A 27,488-nucleotide genomic window follows, 5' to 3' on the forward strand; every position below is an offset into this window, starting at 1 on the left:
TTTCATCTGACCATAACACATTCTCCCAGTCCTCATATGGATCATCCAAATGCTCTCTAGCGAACCGCAGACGGGCCTGGACGTGTACTGGCTTCAGCAGGGGGACACGTCTTGCAGTGCAGGATTTGAGTCCCTGGCGGCGCATTGTGTAACTGATAGGAGCCTTTATTACTGTGGTCCCAGCTCTCTGTAGGTCATTCACTAGGTCCCCCCGTGTGGTTCTGGGATTTTTGCTCACCGTTCTTGTGATCATTTTGACGCCACGGGGTGAGATCTTGCATGGAGTCCCAGATCGAGGGAGATTATCAGTGGTCTTGTATGTCTTCCATTTCTAATAATTGCTACCACAGTTGATTTCTTTACACCAAGCGAAGAGTGAAGAGTTACAGAAAATGTTTGGCCTCCGTTATTGCCAACAAAGGGTACATAACAAAGTATTGAGATGAACTTTTGGTATTGACCTAATACTTATTTTCCACCATGATTTGCAAATAAATTATTTAAAAATCAAACAATGTGATTTGCTGTTTTTTTTTCCACATTCTGTCCCTCATGGTTGAGGTTTACCCATGTTGACAATTACAGGCCTCGCTAATATTTTTCAGTAGGAGAACTTGCACAATGGCGTACCGCAAGCAACACGTCACTTCAGCTCATTAATATTCATGACATTAGCTACTGTTGCTAAGTAAGGACAAGCTGCCGTTTGTCCCTAATAGGAAATGAATGTAAATCGTGTACGAAGATGTTTACAGAGTTAAACCTACCAATTCTCTCCGAAAATGATGTGCCTGGTGCCAAATTCACTGGCAAAGATGTGGAAGAATATAAAAATGTTCAGTTAAAGAGATGGCTTTAGTGTCGAAGGCTGAAAAAGAAGAAAAAAAACGAGCCGACCTAAGCATAGCTTTAGCTTTTTTATCGACGCGACTGACAATGACATTCTCCTGTTTCAACAAGCTATCCTTTACCATCAGCTCTGTCTTTCTTATATATCCTCTGGTTGTCCTACGTCTCTTACCGTTCTTGGGGGTAATTTAGTTAGCTTTGTGTAGCGATCGCAAATGCTACTCAGTGACAGGCAACGAACACTTTTAATTTTTTCATTGATAACAGATCTTAATCCTATAATTTATTTACACTTCCCCCTTACTAAAGTTGTTTTTTTATATATATAACACAAACGGTAACAGTGGCAGTCGGATACCATTGTAATTCTTTTCAGGTCATACATTGTCAGACAGAAGCAAGTTAAAAATATAAAAATGGCTTACCTCTTTGTCCTCTGGAAGACCATGCCAACCCAACATATTGTTTACTGCATATGAAACGTGAATGGATTCGCCGAGCTGGTGTTAAAGTCCGCGCAAGTTGATTCGGTCTTCACATTTTCTCCTCTCGAGTTTTTGGTTTCCGGAAACGTATGAAGAAAACATCCTTCATGTGTCGTAATGTCTAGGGTCGTTTCTACAAGTTCCAAAAAAGCAATGCGTGATCGGCATGTTCGTTTTTGAAAGATTACCGGAGAAAAATAGCACTTTCTACGTTGGGTCTATGCGAGGGCGGGTCTATAATGTCCCGCTTCGGCTTTACTTCCGCTTTACGATGCGACTTCACGGTCTAAAAATAGCCTGCGTGCGGTACGCCATTGGTGGTTGACTAAATACTTATTTGCCCCATTGTAGATACAGTATGTGTGTTTCAAGAAACTTGATCGCATGTACAAGTATTTAGCAGTTTTGATAAGGCGATGGGTGCAATACCTACCCTCACAAAGAGATATCCTCCAAACCCTTTTTGTGATAGATGGTATATATTTATTTTACTATTTTGCAATGTTGGTCTACTGTATATTTGTTTTGACTATGGTACATATCAAGGCCAAAAATGCCTATGACCATACTTGCTGTTTCTGTTGAATTATCAAATATAAAATTATTCAGTTATTATTTTTTTCTGTTGAATGTTTATCCTAGCAAGTTGAATAAATATTATTAAGCTGCAATACGGTTCGTTAAACATGTTTGGTTGTCAAAGTTTTGACCAAAAAAATAGTCTTTTGGAGTCCAAAATGTCGATTATAATTGGTCAGTGAAGAAAACAACAGTTTGGACATGAAGGTTATGGTGTCCTGATAAAAAGGACCCAACCAGGCCCAATTCTTTCTTTGAAATATAAAGGCAACATCAAAGGCATGCAAAATCGGAAAAAAATGAATTTTCTGTAAACTTCAAGGCAGTACAGTTTAAAGTAAATAATTACTGGCGTCGTAAAGTCGAAACGTCGTAGGTCAAGGACATCGTAACTCGAGGCCTCCATGTATTACAAATTCAAGGCAAATGTAAGAATGATGTACACAGCAGTGGGTGCAGGATTTCTTTCCAACAAAACAGGACAACATCTTTGCACCAATCTGGTGTCTTACAAGTGTAATCAGTTGATTGTAGTCAGGTGCTGCTTGTTTCAGTGGAAACCTCATTGGTTAAACGGTATGTGCTTGATCGGTAGGACAAAAAAAACAGGACCCACAGTGGCCCTTGAGGACCGGTTTGGGCACCCCTGATGTACTGTATATAAAAGTAGCTTAAAGGTGGTTTAAAGGGAACCTCAGCCTGAAAGACTTGTAGACTCCAAAAAGCCACAATTGTTCTCTTTTACTAACATATATTATTAGAAACATAAAATATTGTCATTGATTTAAAACATTTGGTACATGTTTTGACCTACAGAGGGCGGCATGTTTTATGCGCGCAATGGACGCTCGGGGTGCTGACGTAGTTTGTCACTAGACAAACACTACCGTTATTTTTTGCAATTCCTTCCTACGCGGCAAGACATCCAACACATGCGCACATCGGTTAAATGTGGCGAGTACTTGCTATTTGTGTTTTTATTGAGTCATTTATTACCTTTTCATTTCCTCAACGTACTCTTTGCATGTGTTTTCCTCTCATAGTTTTAAGCATTGTGTTTTCTTGTGGTATCTTTAAAGTGCCTGTGACACGAAAAAGCATGTTTATTTCATAATACACGCGGTATTTTATGCCGCTGAATGATATGGGCCGCTTGGATGTGTGTGGAAGCGATCGCTATTTTTATTTAGTTTTTTGAATCCCGCGCCATGAAAATGAGTGACTTCCGGCTTCGGTCTTGCATTGAGGAGGAGGGCGCTGTGACGTGTACTGTAGAAGACGTCCTCTTCACGCTACAGTGTACTGTTGTGTATGAGGACGAAGGATTCAGCTGATTTTGCGGATTAATACGTTTATTTTTCGCATCACGCCAGCCAAACGGCTGCAGAAAAATCATTCTGTATGAGGGAGAGGCGTATGCGCCTTTTTGGAGTTTCAAAAGGTTCCCATTCACCGTGGATATTTACTGTGGGACCACTGGACTTACGAGGAAGTGAGTAAACATCTTGTTTTGTATTATGTCAAACACGAATACAGCGATTACAAAGTAAACACTACAAACTTCCTTTAAATGAAGGACTACTTACGTTTGATCATTGATAGGCATGTAAAAAGCTCTCCTAATGCTCATTAGCAGCAGCACGTTAGCTGCACAACAACTCCAGCCACCCTCCTACGGGGAACGAACTGTAAATTGCTCTCCGCCAGGCGGTTTGCCGATCCCCGAAGACAATCGACAACCGGGTCGTCATGTCAAATAATCCAGGATAGTTATGTGTGATTTTCCGCTTCGAAGACTTTGAAACCTCACTCGGTTCGGGTTAGCATGTCGGCTAGCTGTCACGCCTTCTGGTTTGGTTTACATTCTCCGAAGCCGGGGAAGGGAAATGACATATGTCCGATTTAGGTGTCATAAAATATCGTTCGGGAGGTGTGACAGTAAAGGTGAAGTCGACAGTTTTGACCATTATGGAGTAATTTTGCCATGTCGTCCTGAATAAATGCATTTTTATTATTTCATATTCCATTCAGCACAAGACTGTTATTTGTCATGACCATGCCATTTATTTAGCAATTGGGGAAAATACTTGGATAAAAAGAATATCCTGTAAAAATATTGAAGTAAAGAGACAGAAACAATGACATTTTGCCGCTCTCTTCGTCGCGTTTTCCTCGTTGTGAATAGTTCCCCCTCGACGGGCTGACTGGTCCTTCTCAAGCCATTTATATAGCTATTGGGGAAAAATACTTGGATAAAAAGAATATCCTGTAAAAATATTGGAGTAGAGAGACTGAAAAAATGACATTTTGCGGCTCACTTCGTCGCGTTTTCCTTGTTGTGAATAATTCCCCCTCAATGGGCTGAATAGTAGAACCGATGAGCCCAGTCTACCGCTGACGTTATCCACCTGTTGGGGACGCTAAAGCCCTATAATGGTGGACGTGGCTAACCGGCAGATTAAAAGACTAATTTCTCGCCATCTGTGCTTTGCTAATTTGTTGTATATAGTCGAATTGTCTCAAAATATGATTCTAATTCACATAATAATGCCATTTAAGACTTTTTTTCTCGTGTCATATGCTCTTTAAAGCAGCTTGTTGATCTGTTAATCACATTAGGCACGTAGCGGATTGAAGTATTTTCTTAAGGCATCTTTAGTATATTCTGTCTGTATGCATTTCCACATAACAAGCTGAAAGCACGCTGTTGTACTTTGGGTGTCAAATTCGCCTCTTGGCGGACGTTTCGCCAGTGTAGCCCTTTTTGGCAGCACCGGTTTTGTCCTACTCATATGTCTGGTCTCATCCATCTTTCCTGTTCATTTTGCTTTTGCTATTTGTTTTTTGAAATATGGACAGTTCTGTCATGCTCATTAATGTTCCTCTCGGGTTCAAATTGAAAGGTCTGAACAGATGATATGTTTATGTTGCAAGAGTCATACTCTGGAAGCCCAGCAGCGTAACCATGTGACGTCACCGCCCTGCGACGTCAACAATAATGGCAACCTACCAGTTAAACTAATTTTCCAAATTGTATAAAAACGAAAAACATCAAGAGGGGTTTCAACATCAAATTCTTTTAACTTATTACAAAATTTATCTTTTAAGAACTACAAGTCATTCTATCAGTGGTTCCCTTTAACAATAAAACAATAAACAAACCAGCAAGATGCGTTTGGGTAATTTAAAGCGACAATACTCACAGAGATGATGGCAGAAAAGGTCTCTATACCTCCTGTGCTAAGGGTTATGTACGGGACAATATTCTCAGGGAATCCTGCTTCCTGTAAGATCCCACTAGTATAGTACCAGAGCTGTAAAAAGGACATAAAGACCGAGTCACTCATGTTATATTCTAAAATGTAATGTCAATGTCAATCGAACAATTAAAAAATAAAAAAATGTAAAATTAGTTGGAATGAGATTAGTGTTCTGTACGACATGTAGAAAATGAAGCTTACAGCATTGAGGCCACAGAGTTGATAGCTGGCCATGGTGATTATGACTGTGATGAGCTGCCAGCGAACTGCCTTACTCTTCAGTAGCTGTAGAACGGACACCGTATGGAGAGTTTCCTGAGCTCGACCCTCTGCATGGACCTCTTCTAGCTCAACAGAAACATCCTTTTTTCCAAGAAATCTCTGAAATGCTGAAATACAAACAGACACACAGATTAATATTTTTTAGTAATGTTTATCAATATTAATCATATTGCCTCTACCCTGCAATCAAAGGCATAAACACCACTTTATTTATCGGCAAATAATTTATGTATTGTGCTTTTTAACAACAACTACAAAAAGGAAAACATAACAAAAATTTGATAGATTCCACACAAAATTGAGAAGAGATTTAATGTTTGGAATACCTCAACTGTTTGAAAATATGTTCTCTTTGCCTTTCCGCATCCCGAAACGTTAACATTTATTTGAAGTTTGAAAGAACTACACAAGGGAATTTGGAAGTGTTACTGCTAGGGTTGTTTTCCGATCATGTTTTTTTGCTCCCGATCCGATCCTGATCGTTTTAGTTTGAGTATCTGCCGATCCCGATATTTCCCGATCCGACTGCTTTTTTTTTTTTTGCTACCGATTCAATTCCAATCATTCCCGATAATTTTTCCCGATCATATACTTTTTGGCAATGCATTAGGAAAAAAATGAATAAAACTCGGACGAATATATACATTCAACATACAGTACATAAGTACTGTATTTGTTTATTATGACAATAAATCCTCAAGATGGCATTTACATTATTAACATTCTTTCTGTGAGAGGGATCCACGGATAGAAAGACTTAAAGGATAAATGTGACATTGTATATTGTGACTAAATATTGCCATCTTGTGTATTTGTTGAGCTTTCAGTAAATGATACTGTAGCCATTTAACTGTTCTGACAAATGCATGATGGGAAGTGCAACCATGACTGTGCGTAGTGGCACCAATTGATATATCTTCCCTGCATTGGGAAATAAGATAGGGTGTAAAGAAAAAGATCAACTACTACCTTTCTTCCCCACATTGCTTCCCACGTTATTTCTAATTGTTGAGGGAGGGATTGTAAGGCTTTAGCCAATTAAAAAAAGGCTCCAAAGACTGCCAAAATTCACTCTAATCATTTCACGCTGCCTTTTAGCTCTATGTATAGGTAAAACGGCGCCATTATAGATTGAACGCAACAATGCATGAGTGGGTCGTGCAGCGCATGCATTAATCGCGTTAAATATTTTAACGTGATTAATTTTTTAAAAAATTAATTATCGCGATAAATTTGATAGCCCTACTTTAAGCCAAAACTAAAGACTCTGGATGAGTGTAAGACATTTTGTCTGTAACGTTAAATACAATTAGAAAACGATTTAATTAAAATATATATATATTAAAAAAAGGCATGTCCGATATTTTTTTGCCGATTCCGATACTTTGAAAATGACGTGATCGGACCCGATCGATCGATCGGGACATCTTTAGTTACTGCAATTATTTCTTTATTTTAGTATTCATAAACTTAAAAACCCAATGGTGACGGGACTTCAAGGTATGTGCAGATCAAGGGCACCACCAAGATTGGGAATTTCTTCAAACAAAAAAAGCCTAAAAGCTGAAGAAAAATAACATCGCTAGATTCTTTTTAGATGGACACCTCATTTTCAAGGCAGATTGGATGAATCTAAAATAGAATACAAAAAGGGTTATTCTCATCATGATCATTAATTGTAATCTGCATGTCTGTGAACTTTTAACAAGTCATATGTAAGAATATTCTTTTCAGCTGTTGTTACTACGGAGAAAATTTCAAATACAGCACTAACGCCAATGATATGCAGTCTGTCATCATTGTGGCACAAGAACCTCTTTTCATATTTAGTGAAATTTCTGTGTAGCATCAACAACATTTTCAGGTGGTGTTCAGCTGGTAAAGTACATCTCAGTGATGAGGTCTCCATGAGGGCCTAGAATATTTTGTGTCTCTCTAATAAAATGCTTGTATGAAAATAACTCAGAGAAGTGCAGAGGCAACAGCCTCCTTTTAAAAAAAAATAATATCAACATGGCCCAGACAGACCAATGAAAGGCAGATTATTACTATTACATCCTGAGTAAAGTCAAGCAAGCATGGTAATAACCAAGCCACTGGTAAGGTTTCATCAAAAACACTCTTTTGGACAGGGGAGTCTTAGAATTTTATAGTCAAAAACAGAGGCGGGTAGAAAAGAGTTACATTAACTTTGTTACGTTTACTTGAGTAAGTTTTTGACAAAAATGTAATTTTAAGAGTAGTTTCACCACGCCACACGTTTTACTTTTACTTGAGTAGATTTATAAAGACGAAACGCTTTGCTTACTCCGCTACTTTGGGCTACACTAGAGTCGTTACATTTGATCTCTTGTACATGTTAAATTTGGCTGTATTTTGCCAAAGATGCCTCTACCAGTTTCACCAATGAGATGTCACCAGAATAATCACATTAGTCCAAAATACCAACCAAACGTAACATTACAGATAAATGACCAGACACAGGTTAGTCGTCGGATGTCATATCATCATGCCAGCCTGTATAATAACGTGGCGTCTTTAAAGTGCTGCAAAAATTAAACTATTTGATATTGAGTCAACATTACTCGAAAGTGTGGATTCATTTGAACTTTTCTCCCAGTTTTAACTTGGCAGCAATTTATTTTACACCGATACTCGTTTTCAATTTATGGTAGGAAATATGTTTTTTCTCCACTAGAGGGCACGCTTGCTCTTTAGATGGGTAATGTTTAATTTTTCTACTTTGAATTCAGTGATTTTTGTTTATTGTTTTGGCCTAACTTGGACATGTAATGGGTTATAATACAGTATAAAAATAACAGTTCATTCATATAATGTTGTGCTGAGAAAAGAAATATACTTTTGTTATATTACTTTGAAGTAATGCTACTCTTACTTGAGTAATTTTTTGGGCTACTCTACCCACCTCTGGGATAAGGATCTTACTGCATATCGGAAATGAAATATGAACATTACCATGATAAATGATTCGTCTTTAAATCAAGAAGACAAAATAAATGAAATATGGGTATTCTATTTTTGTACATCCTTTAAACATAAACGGATTTCCATGGTGGCCGACAAGTGTCATTGCATGTAATTGACTTGACTTTCCTATGCAGTGTATGATTTTAAAATCAACAATTTTCCGGTAAAATATTGACTATAAATTTTGTCAAGCTGTAAAACAAAAAAAAAAACAGAAATAGAATAGAATGCTTTTATTGTCAAAATGAACAAAAAATGATATTTTGATAGTAGGTCAAAATTATTTTTCGAACAGATAATGTGACTAGCACCTTAGGCGGTCATTTGCTTTGCTTAGCAAAAACCACCTCAGGACCGAAAAGGCAAGATGGACATACGTAATTTTATTCTAACCTAAATTTTCAAAAGCGACAACAACTACTGAGCAAGAACCAAAGATTGACTATGTGGACCATGAAACGCTAGAGACCACCGTCAAAATGGTGAGCGGAGTTTCAATTTGCCCCACTAAAGACAATAATTGTACAACAGAGCAATAATTGTACAACAGAGCCACCACTGGTGTCTTGCCAATGTAGTTACCCCTGTCAAAAATTGTGTCCCCTGGCCACAGGAACACGTACACTCACATTAGTTATGAGGGTTGTCGACTTAAACAATTAATTGAAGCCAGAAAAAAAACACAGTTATATATTTTAGACATCGACGTTTACTAAACTGGAGAAACTCCATACAGTTATAGGTCATCCGACGATTTAAACTGTGAAACATTTTTAGCTTTCAGTACGTATGTTACGGTATACGACAGAAAAAAAAAGGTTTTTTTTGATGGATGTGCCATGTTTTAAAACCTCGTAGATAACTACATCACCAAAACACAGAAATCAAAGCAAATCAGTGCAGTGCAGTGGCTCCACCCAGACTGGGGTAACTACAGTGGCACGACACCGGTGGGCGTACCATATTCAATGGATGACAATGTTGGCAAAAAGTATAACCTACGCAGCTTCAACCTATTATTATAAATATTCTTGTTAATTTTTATTATTTAGGTTAATTTTATTGCTGACACTGCGTTTCGGGGTCATCAACATATTTTGTCCCCCCGCCCCAAAAGTCAAACTCTACATATGCCTTTACATCAAGACCATGAATCTGCGCCAAGCAGTGGCAATGGCTCTAAGGCTGCAAGGGAAGCTCAGCTATCACAAAAATATCAAATAATAAGTGATCCAATGTATACTGTTGTGTGCACATGTCATTGACTAAATACGCGCTACAACGCGTCAAAACTCAGAGCTTCTTATCACTGGTTACGATGCCACTTGCTTTTCATTAATTCACGCAGCTTCACAGTCCTTTAAGCAGTGTGGACGCGGTGCGTCTCCAGAATTGAGAATGCATTCTTCCAATACAGCGAAACGAGACTAATTATTGGCTAAAGGCTGGGTTTATCCCGCCTATCGGATCCTGTGCGCCTGTGAGGGTCGATGGGCAGTGGGCGGAGCTTGGCTGGCCCAGATGCTCCGCTTCTCTGAATGATGATTGGATGATGTATCTGAGGCTGAATCCCTTTTTGACTGACAACAAAATGAGCGAATCAGTGATCTCGTCGTATTAACATCCACGGGAGGCATTTCGTTGTTCTGAGTTGAACCGGTGACTTTCATAATCATAACGGTGAAACTTGCTTTGTTAAAAATGACAAGCTAAAATATTTCTATTCTATTCTATTTCTGGTGGGTTTTTTTATTGTAGCTGCTTGTGTTTGGAGACTTGACTTCTGGCACTCTAGTTTCTTTTTCTACCGAGCAGCAGGTGCCACTACGCCCCTACCATCACAAAGCATTCACAGACGGACGCACTTTGAGCTTCCCCTCATTGAAAGACCAGCATCCACCACTGGCGCCAAAGAGTAGGTTTTGGATATTTCAAGGACAGGTGAATCACAAATTATAGCCTCATCACAATGTTTATTAATTGTATGCATTCCATTGTTGCCTCAAGAAAATGTAGTGGCAAAAAGTATATTAAGAGAGAAGGTGTAGGGAAATTGTTTTAGTAGGAACAGTGGATGGCACCTCACTCTTTTTGATGTAGAAATGCTACGGCGTGCCAAACTCTTATCATCAAAATTAGTGACCTTTAACTCATTGGCTGACATTGAAATTTCGCCATTTTGCTGCCAACCTACCCAGTAAATATGGACTTGACGCCAGGCGCTGTTACAGAAAGATGAGCATTCACAGCCAGTCTTCCCAATTTACAGTAAATGAATTGGATGTCCTTTGTTGTCAACGGCAAACAATTAATGTGAGAAGCTCTATTAGAAAAGTAGACTTAACATGCTATTGCTGCCAGTTACTGTGTGAAGTCAACAGGAAAGAGGACATCCTTTGGCTGACAGTGATATAAAGATTGTGAGGTGAGATTTAAAAAGACATCCTATAGCTATGCAGTGTTCTTTTCATCAAGGTCCTTTTACCAGTTAATGGTTGGCAAAGCATGCCCACATTCCACATAGAATTGAAAACAAAACAGCAGTGGCAGTGCATACATTAATTAACACAGTGAAATTGTTGGATAAAACACAGCATGATTGTTGGATAAATGTCATTATGCACGTCATTATCTTTTAAGACTTTACATTTACTCTTGTGTTTGGGTGTTGTGTGTTAAAAAGAGGAAGAAGCATATTTCAGTTCAATATAATTGAAAGTCTAAACAAAGACAGATGGCATAGAGAAATAAGAATTGAAGCTTCCTACTGAAAAACAAAGAATTATTGCTTCTAAATTAGGATTAGCCTATGGCGAATTCTAAAGATACAAATCAATGCCAAATTTCATAACATAGTGAAATGATCCTGAATGTTTTCTTTTATCACCTTTTTCTTACTCCCATTAATTAACTGCTTAATGGTTGCAAAGTTAAATTTTCAATGAAGGAATTTATCTTTTTATCCCTTTGTTGTTGTTAGCCTGTGAGAATGATTTTTGTCAAAAAGCAACTTCAAAGGCTTCAAAGGAGTTTTTCTAGTTAAGAAACAAATAGTAAATACCGCAGATGTATTTTATTTCGTGTTTGATTCCTCTAGTACAGTGGTTCTTAACCTGGGTTCAATCCAACCCGAGGGGTTTGGTGAGTAAGTCCAAGCGGTTCGGCAAAGGTTAAAGCCTGAGTTATACTCCCGCGTTGCGGTGACGGCGTAGCGACTACGGCGTCATTCGACATTCGATAGTTCTGCGGTGAGGGAACGCGTTGCTCTGTAATTCACCGCCAAGCCACTAGAGAGATGTGGCGTTATGTTTGTACGGTTTTGGGGCATGCTTGTTTACTTCCGCTAGTCGGAGAAAAAATAAACAATGCAAGATGGAACTCTTGAAAGTAAATATTTTGCTCATCAACACTGAATAAATATTGAACATACAAATGTTGACGGGCAGGCGACGCAGAAGACGGTTTCGAGGCGGTCTGGCCGACTTTTGATGCCGCACAGAGACTCGGGTGGAGAGAGCTAGCTGTGGCGGCTAGCTTCAAACTGGCGTCGAGCACTGCGTTCAAGGTCTACAAAGCCCTCCAGCCTGTTTGCCGTGTCCTACAACCAGCCAGTGGGAAGCCATAGCAGATTTCTGGCGTCTAGGGAACTTCCCAAACTGCGTTGGGAGGCTTGATTTTAAGGTTATCATAAAAAGCACCAAGGTACTCTCAATCAGTGATGATGTATTGTGTGTGTGAACTGTCTGTTGTTGAAAATTAAAGATCAAAACAACTCTTTTGACACCAGATCTGTGCTTTATTCTTCATATACTTGAAACATATGTACACAGTAAATGATGAAGTGCACCAACCAAAAATACGACATAAAGTGATAAAAAGTTGGCAGGTTTTGGCCGACTGTGTCACCGCTTCGTGTGGCCACTCGATTCCGACCACCCACGTCTCGGTGGTTCTTCCATTTATTTATTTTTTCGATCGCCGACCTTGCCATTTGGCAGTCACAATAATAATTTCTTGACGAGACTTGCTCTTCGATGATACTCCCGTCGGCTTGGTGCATTTTTGCATGTAGAAAATAATGTTTGATTCTATTCTACAATGGCGGTGTTTTCGGCCGGAAACAACAGTCTGAGCGGACCAATCACAGTCCGTTTTCGCTACGTCTACGCGTCTACGCGACGCGAAGGTTACAAAAATCGAGAGGTGCGCGTCAGGCTACGGCGTAGGGTCGTAACTCGATTCTTCCTTGACGGCGTAGGTCTGACGTAGAAGTATAACTTGGCCTTAAGAATACACAAAACCCCATTTTCATACTCTGACTATAGGCAAAGTGTCATTTTATACTAGGTTTTGGACTGGTTTGCCCCAAATTTAAAGGCTTTATTCAATTTCTTTCGACTGCTAGCCCTCTAGCTAATGGAAGGAGAAACTGGTTTGCTCAGTGGAAGGTTGACACTTGGTATGGTAAACGTATAACAGACCTACAAGCAGCATAAACTGCTCAGATAATTTTTTTTTTTAATGGTGTAATTTTACACCATGAAAATAGTATGTGATGTAAAGATTTGACAATAAAAAGAGAATGAATACATGAAAACAAAAAAGAAACAGTGTGTAATGAACTGAGTTTCAATTTTATTGAAACTCAGTTCATTACACACTGAAAAATCAACAACAAAAGGCAGAATTATTTGTCGTAATTTAAAAAATATTCAAACGGGAATTTAGTTAGATAATAGCTTGCTAGCTAAGCTATATCAGTTTAAAATTTGCAAAAAACAAAAACAAAAAAACAAAAAAAAGCTTTATTATTAAATTCCGAAGGGTTCGGTGACTATACAGGCGAACCTCATGGCGTTCAATACCTTTAGCAAGGTTAAGAATCACTGCTCTAGTGTTTGTAATGTTAAGGTTTGCATCTTCCAGTCAGTTGTTCTAGCAAGATGTGAGTTTGTTTTCTTGTCAAAGTACTTAAAATTACATTCAGTATGTCACGAGAATACATATATTCACATTAAGTTTGAGCGCCGACTTTGTCCCTGCTTTTAATTTTGGTACACGGTGAATTTGACTTCGACATCCCTGCATTAGATGGGGTATCAGTGTGTATTATCTCATCACCCTCAGAACATATAGTAAAGTAAATATGATTTTAATATTTCCAATTATCTAATGGTGTTTCCTTTTGCTACAACATTTAAAAATAAGCGTTCTGCATTCAGGATGGCCATTCCTAGGTAGCTGGTGAAAAGACGGCGCGGGTGCACCACCTCAACCTAGCTGAGTCACCTTGAATAAGGCCTTGCCCACACATAGCAAGGTTTTTGTTAAACTAAATACACCGTCTCCTCAGTCTAGAAAAAAAATACATGCACACCACTTTGATTTTTGATAAAAGTACAAATCTGCCAAATCCTGAGTGTGTATTTAAGCAAATTCCTAAAAAATTCCAGAATCTCTGATCACCTAATCAGTAGTATACACTGTGAAATTATAATTGCGAGGCAAATTGTAGAATAGTTTGCGTCACTGGTTCAAGTACTGCTGTCTATCTATGCTTTGTCCAACATTTCTTTTGATTGTATTACTAGATTTATATAATCACAAACTAATCCTAATGTAAAGGGCTCAACAGCAGTCCTTATGTGAGTCCCTCTTCAGTTCCATGCCTTTGCAACACAGAACTGCAATATTATCTTTTTCCTGAGTACTAGGGGTACTTGACAGGCAAGTACACTGAGGGAAGCGCAGAGACATGAAAGAGGCTGATAAAACCCAGCAATATGACTTTTTTTTTTTTTTTTTAAACTAAATTGAAATGCAAATAACATAGTCTAGGTTCTCAAAATTGATGAAAGCAAAGTGCTTGTGCTGTGTTGTAATGTGTGTTAGTTACCTCTCTCTGCTGCTGCCTCATCCCTCCTCTCAATCAGAAGGTATCGAGGGCTCTCTGGGACGAAAGGCAGAATGCAGAGCTGCAGTACTGCAGGCAATGCCAGGAAGGTAAATAAGTAGTTCCATCTGGATTCCTATAGTAAAAAATCAGCAAACAATGCTTTATATGTGCTGGAAATACACTTCCCATCAATTGACAAAAAACGTTATTATGACCAGAGGTGGGTAGACTAGCCAAAAATTTGACTCAAGTAAGAGTAGTGTTACGTCAAAATAATATTACTCAAGTAAAAGTAAAAGTAGTCATACAAAAAAATGTAGTCAAGTACAAGTAAAAAAGTATGTGGTGAAACGAATACTAAGGTAATGTGTAACAATGTGAGTAAGTGCTTATGATATGTATATACAGGGTGATTAAAAAAGAATGTGGCCAAAATCATCACACATTTATTCATTTTAAAATCAGTAAAATAGACTGAATTATTAATTAATTAATTATTTATTAAATAATTAAAATTCATTAATTAATAATTTGATAAGAATATATATAAGAATTAAAAGTCTTTTTAACAAGTAAGTAATTTTAACAAATTAGAATATCGGCTTGATGTTGCCCGTGCCGCTGGTGGTGGTCACAATGAGCACTTGAAAAGCATGAAATAAAAACATCCAGCTAATTATTAATTTGTTTTAATTTTTTAAATGTACCGCAATGGTTTTGGCACATTCTTTTTTAATCACCCTGTTTTTCTTTTTTTATATATATTTTCTTTTAAAATGGTATTTATTTTCTCTCCAAAAAAAAACATTAAATTCCGCTGAGAGAAAAAAAAAGTAAAGAACTGAGCGCACGAGTGCCCTATTGTGGAGAAAATAGTTAGTAGTTTGAATAGTGAATTAGTTCCTTCATAGTTACTATTATGAAAAAAAAAGAAACTTTTCCGTGGTCAATCGGTGCCAAATAAAAACTGGGAGAGAGGTTTAATTCTGCGCTTTCGGGTCATGTTGAGGGCAGCGCTCTATGTCAAATAGTTCATTTTTTATGCTACTTTATTGACGCCACGTGATTGAACAGTCTGGCGTGATCATACAACAGCAAGCTTGCGTCAGATTAATGAAATGGAGTCATGTGATTATTGTTGCTAATAGAACTTCTCTTGGCATCGCAAAAAAAAAATACTAAATCTAATATGTAGAGTAAAGAGGAAAAATGGAATGACTCTTGTGTAGCCCAAAGTAGCGGAGTAAAAGTAGCTTTTTTTCTACACAAATCTACTCAAGTAAAAAGTATGGTTAAGTAAAACTACTCTTAGAAGTACATTTTATTTAAAAGTTACTCAAGTAAATATAACGGAGTACATGTAACGCGTTACTATCCAACTCTGATTATGACTAAAATTATCCTACATTATTGTTTATTCACAATATGAACAATATACTCTAGTTACTATAAGTCTGCTTTCAGAAGAACAGGATGAAGTGGATGGGGAGAGGGAAGCCTGAGCTTCATTGCTGAAGATGCTGCTACCCTGACCAGACAAGTACAAGAAAATGGATGGATGGATGGATGGATGGATGGATGGATGGATGGATGGATGGATGGATGGATGGATGGATGGATGGATGGATGGATGGATGGATGGATAAAATATATATATATATATATATATATATATATATATATATATATATATATATATATATACATACTGTATATGGACAAATGGATGTTGATGAGAAAGCTAGATTCATGTTTAGATTTTGAACAATATGCTGTATTTTAATCTTCTCCTCTGTCATTTTCTCAGGGTACAACCACTGCGTGTGAGAGTGAAACCCAGGGTGAAATTGATGCAGCGCGGCTTATTAAGGAAAATGAAGCTATCCCACAAGTATTTCAAATACTTAGGCTCCAATTACTACACAAATAGTGGACAAAATCTCATTTCATCATTGGGCCCTGGTCAAGTTATTAGAAAGTCACATACCCGTAATGTAGGGGTCGGGGCTTGGTCTAAAAGGCTAAAAATGAAACAAACTCTATTCTTAAAAAGGCCAATTTAATGAATTCAGACTGTCGGAATTAAATAGAGTACTTTCAGGTGGTTTTCTGTGGTGCCGATAGCTGCAAAGATGAATGGACACACAAATGTGGATTCATGAGAAAAATGAAGGCCATTTACATCGTCACTTGTGCAACATACTCCACATACTTTGAAATGTAGTTGGAGGCTACATATCCGTCATTCACAGCCTAGTAGATACAGTACATGAGAGTGACTATGAAATATCCTTTTTTCAAAGGACCATCAGCAAAAAAAAGAACCTTTGAGTCGCTCAGGATAATATATTTTCAATATCTTGTGTAACCTGTTCCCCTGACACAGGGTGCATCCAGGGCACATACAGGCAAACACAAACTATTAAGCAGTCCTATGTCAATGTCAAACCCAAGGTCTTCAATTAACCCAAGTAGCATGGTTTTGGATTGTGGCAGCGAATCAGAATACCTTCAGAAAATCCGGTTTCTGATGCTGAGTGCTGGGTGTGCATTTATTAAGCATCAGAATGTAGCCCCAGTGTTCACCTCATGCTCCCCTCTATTGATCTTGATACTTGTCCCTCACCAATAATAGCGCACGTAAATAGGAGATTATCAGATACCTACTGTATCTCTCTTTCCCTCTCTCAGTCCCTTCTCCATGTTATACAAAGATGAAAAATGTTCATGTTTTCCCATTAAAAAAAAAAACCTAAAAAAACCTAATCTGGATGCCTCAACCATTAGTAGTTACAGGCCAATATCAAATCTGACATTCCTGGGGAAAATTATCGAAAGGGTTGTGTTCGAACAGATCCAGACTTTTATGATGCAAAACAATCTTTTTAACTCATTTCAGTCTGGATTTCGGCCACAACACAGCACCGAGACCGTGCTTATCAAAGTCCTAATTGATATTCGTTGGAATACCGATGCAGGCAAATCATCTGTTCTGCTACTATTGGATCTCAGCGCCGCATTTGATACGGTTGATCACAACATACTACAGCAGATTGGAACAGTGTGTAGGCCTTACTGACACTATTCTTCAGTAGTTCACATCCTATTTACATGATAGGGATTTCTTTGTGTCAATCGGAAACTATCAGTCAGAACGAACCAAATTCACGTGTGGAGTCCCTCAAGGGTCAATTCTTGGACCACTCTTATTTAACATCTATATGCTTCCGTTAGCTCAGATAATGGAACAGTATGACATCTCCTATCACGCCTATGCAGATGACACACAACTGTACATTTCTGTGTCCCCACATGATTATAGTCCCTTAGTCTCCCTGAGTAAATGCATTCATCAAATCAATGAATGGATGTGCCAGAATTTTCTCCAGTTGAATGTGGAGAAGACAGAGGTGATCATTTTTGGGCCAAAAAAGGAAAGGTCAAAGATAAGCAGCCAACTTAGCACAATGTCACTTAGAATACAAATCAAGTCAGAAACCTCGGCGTAATTATTGACTCAGACCTAAAATTTGATAGCCATCTAAAGTCCGTCACTAAATCCGCTTATTACCACCTAAAAAATATAACCAGAATTAAGGGGCGTCTGACACAACAAGACATGGAAAAACTTATGCATGCATTCATTTTCAGCAGATTGGACTATTGCAACGGTATATTTACAGGTCTTGATAAAAAATCAGTCAGGAAGCTGCAGCTAGTACAGAATGCTGCAGCCAGAGTCCTCACAAATACAAGGAAGCTGGACCACATTACACCGGTTTTGAAATCACTACACTGGCTTCCAGTGAGTCAAAGGATAGACTATAAAATATTACTGCTCGTCTACAAAACACTTAATGGCCTTGGACCAAAATACATGCTTGACTTGTTAGATTCCTATGAGACATCTAGACCCCTAAGGTCGTCTGGAACCGGTCTTCTGCATGTTCCAAGAACAAGAACCAAGCAGGGTGAGGCAGCATTTAGTTACTATGCTCCTCACCTCTGGAACAAGTTACCCGAACCTCTGAAGTATGCTCAAACTGTTAGCTGTTTTAAATCAGGGCTAAAAACGCTTTTGTTTAGCACTGCATATCCATAACTGTCTATATATTTCAATCTACCTGCTTTCTGTTCCTCTTGTGCTTATTTCCATTGGTGATTTCAATTATTATTAGGAGTAGTAGTTTTTGTTTTATTTTTTATTTTTGTTTTATTTGGATTTATTTATTTTTATTCTGTGATTAAGTGCGATCTTTTGTCTTGGTTTTATCGTTGTATTGATTTAAATGTGATTTTTATGATCTTCATGTGATGTAAAGCACTTTGAATTGCCTCGTGTTGAATTGTGCTATATAAATAAATTTGCCTTGCCTTGCCTTGCCTTTGCCATAATGAAACTAATGACAGTCTCAGAGCAAGTACTGTCCGATTACTACACAAACAAGACATGGAAAAACTTATGCATGCATTCATTTTCAGCAGATTGGACTATTGCAACGGTATATTTACACGTCTTGATAAAAAATCAAGTAAATCAAAAAATCAAATCAAATACAAGGAAACTGGACCACATTACAACGGTTTTGAAATCGTTACACTGGTTTCCAGTGCGTAAAAGGATAGACTATAAAATACTACTGCTCGTCTACAAAACACTTAATGGCCTTGGACCAAAATACATGCTTGATTTGTTAGATTCCTATGAAACATTGAGACCACTAAGGTCGCCTGGAACCGGTCTCCTGTATGTTCCAATAACAAGAACCAAGCAGGGTGAGGCAGCATTTAGTTATTATGCTCCTCACCTCTGGAACAAGTAACCTGAAGGTCTGAAGTATGCTCAAACTGTTAGCTCTTTTAAATCAGGGCTAAAAACGCTTTTGTTTGGCATTGCATATCCATAACTGTCTATACTGTATATTTCATTCTATTTGCTCTCTATTCTTATCTCCATTGCTGATTTCAATTATTAGCAGTAGTAGTAGTAGTAGTAGTATTTGTTTTATTCTTTATTTTTTTATTCTATTCGTGATTAAATGCGATTTTTATGTATATTTTTATTTCCTATTTCGATTGTCTTTTTTTTTTAACGTTCTATTGATTTTAATGTGATTTTTATAATCTTCATGTGATGTAAAGCACTTTGAATTGCCTTGTGTTGAATTGTGCTGTATAAATAAATTTGCCTTGCCTTGCCTTGCCTACTAGGCCTATAGCTTTCGGAAGTATTGCATCATTGAATATTTTTATAACGACCAATCTCAACTCGATTTGTATTTGAAAACTTTTGATTACTTGATAACATGAAATACAAGACCAGTGTTGTTTTCGTCAACGATGAATATAACAAAAACCTTTTGTCAATTAACACTTTTTTCATGATGATGACGAGACGGTAACGAACTAAAAATGTGTTTTGGGGGACTAAAACATAACTAAACTAATAAGTTTTCCTCTGTCAAAAGGAGAACGAGACGGAAATGCGCCATAGTTTCCGTCACATGTTCACAATGCGTGACATTTTATGTGTATTTCGCCTGCATCGTAGCAGTGTCTGGTTGTGTCACTCATGTGAAGTGCCGGTGTCCTCTCCAGTTTCCTCATTGCTTGGATTGGGGCACACACGGTAGGATTTGTTTTCTTATTTTGGCAAGAGAGACTATGCAATGTTGCGCTTTAGCCATTAAAGGTGTGTGCCAAGTGATCATCACACACTAAATGTAACTCGTAGAGTTAGCATAGCATTCGTGTTTGCGTTAGCATTAGGCTAATATTCTTAAACTCTTGAAAAACTTTTTTTTTTTTTTTTACATATGCAAACAAACATACGAAAACAATTTTAGTAAACTTCGACTAAAACTTGACAAAATTAGTCTTGAGTTTGCGTCAACAAAAACTAGCCAAAGACAAACACATTTTGAGATGACTAAAGTATGACTAAGACGAATAAGTACTATCGTCCAAAAGATTAAGACTAAGACGAAAATTAAAAGGGCTGCCAAAAACAACACTGTACAAGAACAATTAAATTCTCTTAATTTTTTAAGAGCAAGATAATAGTTCAGTTAGGCAGTTAGGGAACCACAGTAAAGGATCCTGGTAACTTCTTGGATAATCGAGTTCAGTGATTCCCACCACTGTCTAATGGTCATTCACTTCATTGGTCTGAAATATATTTTGAATTATTTCAAATAATATCTTTGTTCACCTCTTTATTCCATTGATTTATACTGTCAGGGAAAACAATGTAATGGTCTTCCTTTTTCTAATGTTAAATACGCGCCTTGGTTTATAAGATTCAGATTATTGTACATTTCCATAATTGGATATCCCCTTGTCTTTCAGCAATTGTTGCAGCAAAAGTGTTGCATAAAAACAATAGGAATAATTGAGATTTTTCTCTACTTTGACTAGAGATGCATGGTCATTGCTTATATAATGTGATTGATATGCGGTCTGACATCATTTACTGTCCGTGTCTCCTTTTCATATAAAGTATAAATTATTCTTGGGCTCCTGTCTATTTTGATCGGTCGTTAATTACAGCAAGTTTTGGGGAAGCAAAGCACCCCTAAAAATATCTCTGAGGATACTGGTCCAAAGGTGATTTATTGGTGGTTTTAATCTAGGCCGTGATTATTCATCATAAATTGAATAGTCCCGTGATACTTTTCGATTGATGGATGGATATAGCTTTCTAACTGTCAAATGAAAATCGCTTGGGACTTTTCATTATAATTAGATCATCTATGTTCACCTGCAGGGTCGCAAGTACCCATTCTTGTATACAAATGAAAAATGGCGCCCACTCTACCCCCACGTCTCAACATGCCCTAACGCAGCAGACATACACACACACATTTTTTTGTAGCATATTTGCTGCTTTTTTTAGTATGTTAGTGATATGGCCGCAACTAACAAATGTATTTATAATTGATTAATTGAGATATTAATCAGATAAATGTCACTTTTTTCAATTACTTTAACAAATTCACTTGAAGTCATCTTAGGCATGTTGTAAGTAACAATGAAGTCAAAATGGATGACTAGTTCCTTCAAAAATATATAATATTTTACTACAACTCTTGACTGTAGTCTACATCTGCACTGTTTCAAGCACATACAACTTGTTTAGGTTTTATTAAAGGTTCTGAGTACAAAACATAAAAAGAATTTTTCATTACAAAAACAAACAAAAGTCCTGTTCATTCAAATAAAATAAAGAGCGGCTGATTGAATTTTTTTTTCTTGTGGGCAAAGCTTTGATATAAATTGTGTCACAGAATCACTTTTTTACTTCAAACGAACTAAACAACAAAATCGAATACGGAGGAGGCTGACTGGAGGAACAGTTGTTCAGAAATACAATCCAAATCCAATTTCAAAGCACACTCTGACAATTTACAGTTTGAATTGGACTTGGAGGGACTTTGAGCTGTTATATGAATGGGTTTATGTGTGTGGTTTATTTTTTTTTTTTTTAAATGCGCCAACTTTACGATCTAACAATAACTCAAGTGCTAATATGCTTCTCCAAAACAGAATACAAATGGACACTTAAGACACTGATTAGCATAATCTCTGACAAGCTTAGCGCTCCGTGCTATTTAGTAACGCCTTATCAACAAAGAATGCAAACAATACAATTGGCTTCATTTACTCACCTCTGATGGGGACACACTGGATCTAACAAGACCCACGACTCAAGAAAATCTAATTCTCGCATATATATTATTGATTCAGCAACTATGTCTGCATATAGCAGTGAACTCTCTCTCTCTCTCTTGTTCTAATCACTGGTGCGTGCACAGCCTCACATTACAGACAAACAAAGACCCAACCTTGACTGCCCATAGCTGCCGGCAAAAATCGCTAATCAAATTTGTTAGCAACAATCCATTTACTTTCCTAATTAACAATTTAAAGATGTAATTTAAAAGAAAAAAAACAGCAGTGGGAGTAATTTTCACTAGGGATTCCTTGTGACGGCGCCCCCTGTCAGCTCACGCCCATATGCAGCGAGTGCACTGCTCAACATGTAGTTGCACCACTGTTTACTTGCATAATCCCTGAAAATAAATAGGCAAACAACCATGTTTTTAAGGTCATTTTTGTTAATGACAGTTGTCAAACACTTATATCGAGTTGAAAGTCAATATATTTCTTTGTTTCAATGATCTATAAGTGGCAAGTAAATTTTACAGCATGATAATACTGGTTTGGCCTAATGTGAAAAATAATGGTATGATGGTTTACTGAATTTCCAGTGAACCAAGTCTGACTAGTGCTTACAAATTAGGATGGCAACAGATGACAAAATATTATTTGTCCAGCTCTCTTTGACGTTTACTGTTTTTTAACTTTTACCTCATTTTTGCAGGGGATGTGACTGCTAATCAATTGCCATGTGTTTTTATGTAATAGATTGCCATCAAACATCAAATTTTCTCCCTGAACAAAAATATGCGGGTTTTTGGTTTGTTCTTTTTGGGAAAAACATTTATGGATATGAACCCAAATAATCATCTGTTTGGTCGGATAGATTTGTTTTTAAATTACCTGGTGATTTTAATATGTCAGCTGTGCTTAGTACTATTATATACTGTAGTTTTATGATTCAAATACAAATTGGCATAGCTCTTTAGAAATTAAAGTCAAAATAGGATTTTGTTTCGAAGTAAAGGGAGATGTGCAAACAATATACATACATTATTATCTTGCGCTAAATCGCTAAGACTGGAAGGGTAAATGACGTCAAGTCTTGATTGAACAGAGGAAAAACAATAGCTAAGACAGGCAGGGTTAAATTAATAGCGTCAAGGCGTGATTGAAGGTTTTGGTTTTTTTTTTTAAACTCTCTCTCTTTTGGCTTCAGTTGACAGTAACAAAGCATACAGTAAGTGGAAGGAAATTTAACAGCAGCTTCTAAAGTAAACGCAAGAACAGGAAATTCTCAATGATTGTACCCCAGCCTCCATTTGAATCATCTAGTGATAGAGCACAGAGACTCGAGAGTTATGCTGTCATTTTGTCTTTTGGCCTCAGTTATAAAGTAAAGAAATAAAGTAATAAAGCGAAAGTGGAAAAACATTTAATGGCAGCTTCCACAGATAAATGCAGACGACAGTGGGTGTCGAGTAGCCTCTAATGTAAATGTCAAGAGGACCACATTGAATTCTGCATTTATACTACCTGAGCCAATTCAGTCTTCAGTCTTTAAAACAAATCCTCCAGCCAGAAAAGAAGCACATTAAATTCATTCATTCATTCATTTTCCATGCCGCTTTTCCTAATTCCTATTTATATTAATGTTATTTTAAAATCTTTCATTTAACAACAAACTGTGCGATATAATTGGTTGTCATTCACTTACAGTATTGCAATTTGCAATCTAATGCATAATGGATCGAAATGTAAACTGGATTGGAGTAATTATGAAAATATGATGTGATGCTTTTTTTGTGTGTTTTTATTGTTGTTTTGTCCAACCTCCCATTTACACACACACACACATACACACACACACACTGTTACAGTTTACCCAATCCCCACCGACCTGCTTATATGAGCTAGTTAGAATACCAATTGTCACTCTTTCTTAGTTCTGCTGTCACTTCATATTCCCCTCTGTTTGGTAAATCTATTGAATCTATCGATATTCCTGCCATATCTATTAAGGAAGAGGCTTTCATCAGCCTTTATCGTCCCGATGACTTTGCCATGAATCAGCTCCATACCAAAAGGCAACATCTCCAAACAATAAGCAAACGCATTGACTTTTGCTGCAGTTTCATATTTCCTTCTTCCTCCATTCAGGTTAGGCTCGTTTTTTTTTTTTTTTTTTTTTTTTTTTTTAAGTGAGATGGATAGTCATCCACCAGATTACTCTATAAAGAAATTTGATGCAATGGGTACCGATATGCATTTGGCAGTACATCAAACCAATTTCATACAGTGTAAAAATATAATGTGTTTTCGAATTATATTTTAAGTTTTTAATGTGCTGTTCTTGACTTAAAAAAAAAAGTGGGTCAAAACTTTGCACCCATAGAAACATTTTATTCGGTTTCAAAGATAGTGTTGTCAAACTTGAATTATATTTAATATTTAGAGATGTCCCGATCGATCGGCATCCCGATCAATCGATCGGGGTCCGATCACGTCATTTTCAAAGTATCAGAATCGGCAAAAAAAATATCGGCCAAGCCTTTTTTTTAATATATATTTATCTTTTAATTAAATCGTTTTCTAATTGTATTTAACGTTACAGACATAATATGTTGCACTCATCCAGAGTCTTTAGTTTAGGCTTAAGGTAGGGTAATCAAATTTATCCCGATAATGGCAGTAATTAATTTTTTAAAAAATGTATCACGTTAAAATATGTAACTCAATTAATGCATGCGCTGCACGACCCACTCACGCATTGTCGCGTTCAATCTGTAATGGCGCCGTTTTACCTATATAGAGAGATAAAAGACAGCGTAAAATGAGTAGAGTGCATTTTGGTAACCTTTTGGAGCCTTTTTTTAATTGGCTAAAGCCTTATAATTCCTCTCCATACGATTAGAAATATCATGGGAAGCAATGTAGGGAAGCAAGGTAGCATTTGATCTTTTTCTTAACTCCTTATGTCATTTCCCAATGCAGAGAAGATATATGAATTGGTAGCACTACGCACAGTGATGGTTCCACTTCCCATCATGCATTTGGGTTCAATGGCTGCAGTATCATTTACTGAAAGCTCAACATATACACTAGATGGCAATATTTAGTCACAATATACAAAGTCACAAGTCTTTCTATCCGTGGATCCCTCTCACAGAAAGAATGTTAATAATGTAAATCCCATCTTGAGGATTTATTGTCATAATGAACAAATACAGTACTTGTGTACTGTATGTTGAATGTACAGTATATATTTGTATGAGTTTTATTCATTTTTTTCTTAATGCATTGCCAAAATGTATAGTATCGGGAAAAAGTATTGGGAATGACTGGAATTGAATCGGGAGCAAAAAAAAAAGGAATCGGATCGGGAAATATCGGGATCGGCAGATACTCAAACTAAAACGATCGGGATCGGATCGGGAGCAAAAAAACATGATCGGAACAACCCTATTAATATTATTACTTTACAGAATATTTCGGAAAGCAAGGGCATAGGTTTGCATAGGGACGTTAGGGACATAACACTAGCAACTTTTCAGGATGCTCAAATTGTCCACGCCAACTTTTAAGCAACCTTATTTAATTACTGTATATAAAGAGTTCTAATATACAGGTAATTTAGATTGTCTTACCATATATTGTAAGGATAGAATAGACCCTACCAATATTAAGTGAATTATTTTCATTATGTTCAGACTTAAATTTATACCTTTTCACTTGCTGAATGTGCCGGTCCATTTTTTCCCCCCTCAAATGAACGTTTGGTTGGCTGATGACTTGAAGCCCCCCCGTCCCGCCACTCACACAACCCCGACAGAATAATGTCAACAACATGCCGCCCCCTTCAGAGAGGAGGGATATTAGTTTTTTTCAGCCAGCAGCAGTCACTGTAAGTCATGTAAAAAGACGTCAATGTTTTGGAGGTAGGGGAAACACCACTAATTTTGCTTCTGAAAGTCCGACCTGCAACAGTTGGCATAACATTAAACTTGCTAACCGTCAAAATTACTGCGGAAAGGCCAGCCTCCACAAGGAACAATGAAGTCAAGCTAGTCGTCCCTTATTTGGATCATTGTTTGCATTATGTGCATTACGGTAATATCGTCCATACCAATGTTGAGACCAAACCTACGCCCTTGAAGTATAGTGTTCTGCTTATTGTGCAGTAGGCCTATCATAGTTTCAGAGATTTGCACTGGTTAATGGTCAGTTTACATTTGTGTTTTCTTAACAGAATAAAAAAAATTTTCCCCAAAAATACTAAATGTTCTAAAATACTTTATATAGTGCCATATATTTCATAATGATATTGACGGGTCAGATTCGATCTTCACTGCGCCACACCTTCAAGTACGGGGTCATCCCACAATCCACTTCAGTTATTCGCAATCGGTCGCAGCGACAAATGCAGGGATCCAACGCCGGATTTATGTTGAAAAAGTATGAAAGCTGTACCGCATACAAATACGAAGGATTGTCTCAGGAGTGATTTGTTTGAGCATTCAAGGTAATTATTATATTTCTCGTTTTTTCACAAGAATTTTCAAAGTATAAAACTCTTTGTTGTAAGGCTGCCGCCACATTGTCTAACAGGCTAGCATCATTCTTCGACATATTTACGTAAAATAAATGCTAACTGCCTCTTTTTTTTTTTTTTTTTTTTCTTTTAACCAAGAATCGAGACTGTTTTACTTCCACATCTATACAGAATTCAGGGATTTAAGCATTTATTCACATGAATTTTTACCAGAAAAGCTGTGTTTACATATGGCGGCTGCCACATTGACGGACAGACTAACATCGTGCTTTGACATATTTGCGTAAAATAAATGCTGAGGCAGTTTTTTTTTTTTTTTTTTGCTTTTAACCAAGAATCGAGACTGTTTTACTTCCATATCTATACAGAATTCAGGGATTTAAGCATTTATTCACATGAATTTCTACCGGAAAAGCTGTGTTTACATATGGCGCCCCCCACATTGACGGACAGAATAACATTGTGCTTCGACATACAGTATTTGCGTAAAATAAATGCTCACGACGCGATTTTTTTTTTTTTTTTTTTTTTTTTTGCTTTTAACCAAGAATCGAGACTGTTTTTCAACCATGTCTATAAAGAATTTAGGCATTGAAGCCTTTATTCACAAGAATTTTTACTAGAAAAGCTGTGTTTACATATGGCGGCCGCCACATTGACTAACAGACTAGCATCGTACTTCAACATGTTTACGTAAAATATATGCTAACTGCAAGGTTTTTTCTTATTTGCTTTTAACCAAAAATCGAGACTGTTTTGCGCCCATACCTATATACCCTACCCACCTACGTCACAAAACCACGTGCTCGCTGTATGGTTCCGCCCACTTGTCCGTCATTTTATCTCTGTATTAGCATTGGTTTCAATTGATCGAGGAATTTAAAATGCATTTCATGGAAGACCCGGTGCTTTCTGATGCCGTAAACTCACTGGATGTG

The 27,488-nt window shown here is 37.3% G+C and overlaps 1 protein-coding gene across 4 annotated transcripts in view; it reads right to left on the reverse strand.

Moving 5' to 3' along the window:
* Nucleotides 1-27,488, reverse strand: part of slc2a9l2 (solute carrier family 2 member 9, like 2) — a 216,479-nt gene that overhangs the window by 122,671 nt on the left and 66,320 nt on the right. For all 4 annotated transcript variants that reach the window (XM_057844888.1, XM_057844887.1, XM_057844886.1 and 1 more), the window contains 3 exons: nucleotides 14,340-14,472; nucleotides 5,375-5,562; nucleotides 5,117-5,227 (listed from right to left, as the gene is read on the reverse strand). In XM_057844888.1, the coding sequence (XP_057700871.1) occupies nucleotides 5,117-5,227; nucleotides 5,375-5,562; nucleotides 14,340-14,472 (432 nt within the window). The remainder of the gene's footprint in view (nucleotides 1-5,116; nucleotides 5,228-5,374; nucleotides 5,563-14,339; nucleotides 14,473-27,488) is intronic.

The sequence above is a fragment of the Corythoichthys intestinalis genome, chromosome 9 (assembly GCF_030265065.1).
Source record: "Corythoichthys intestinalis isolate RoL2023-P3 chromosome 9, ASM3026506v1, whole genome shotgun sequence".
In the NCBI taxonomy this organism is placed as follows: Eukaryota; Metazoa; Chordata; class Actinopteri; order Syngnathiformes; family Syngnathidae; genus Corythoichthys; species Corythoichthys intestinalis.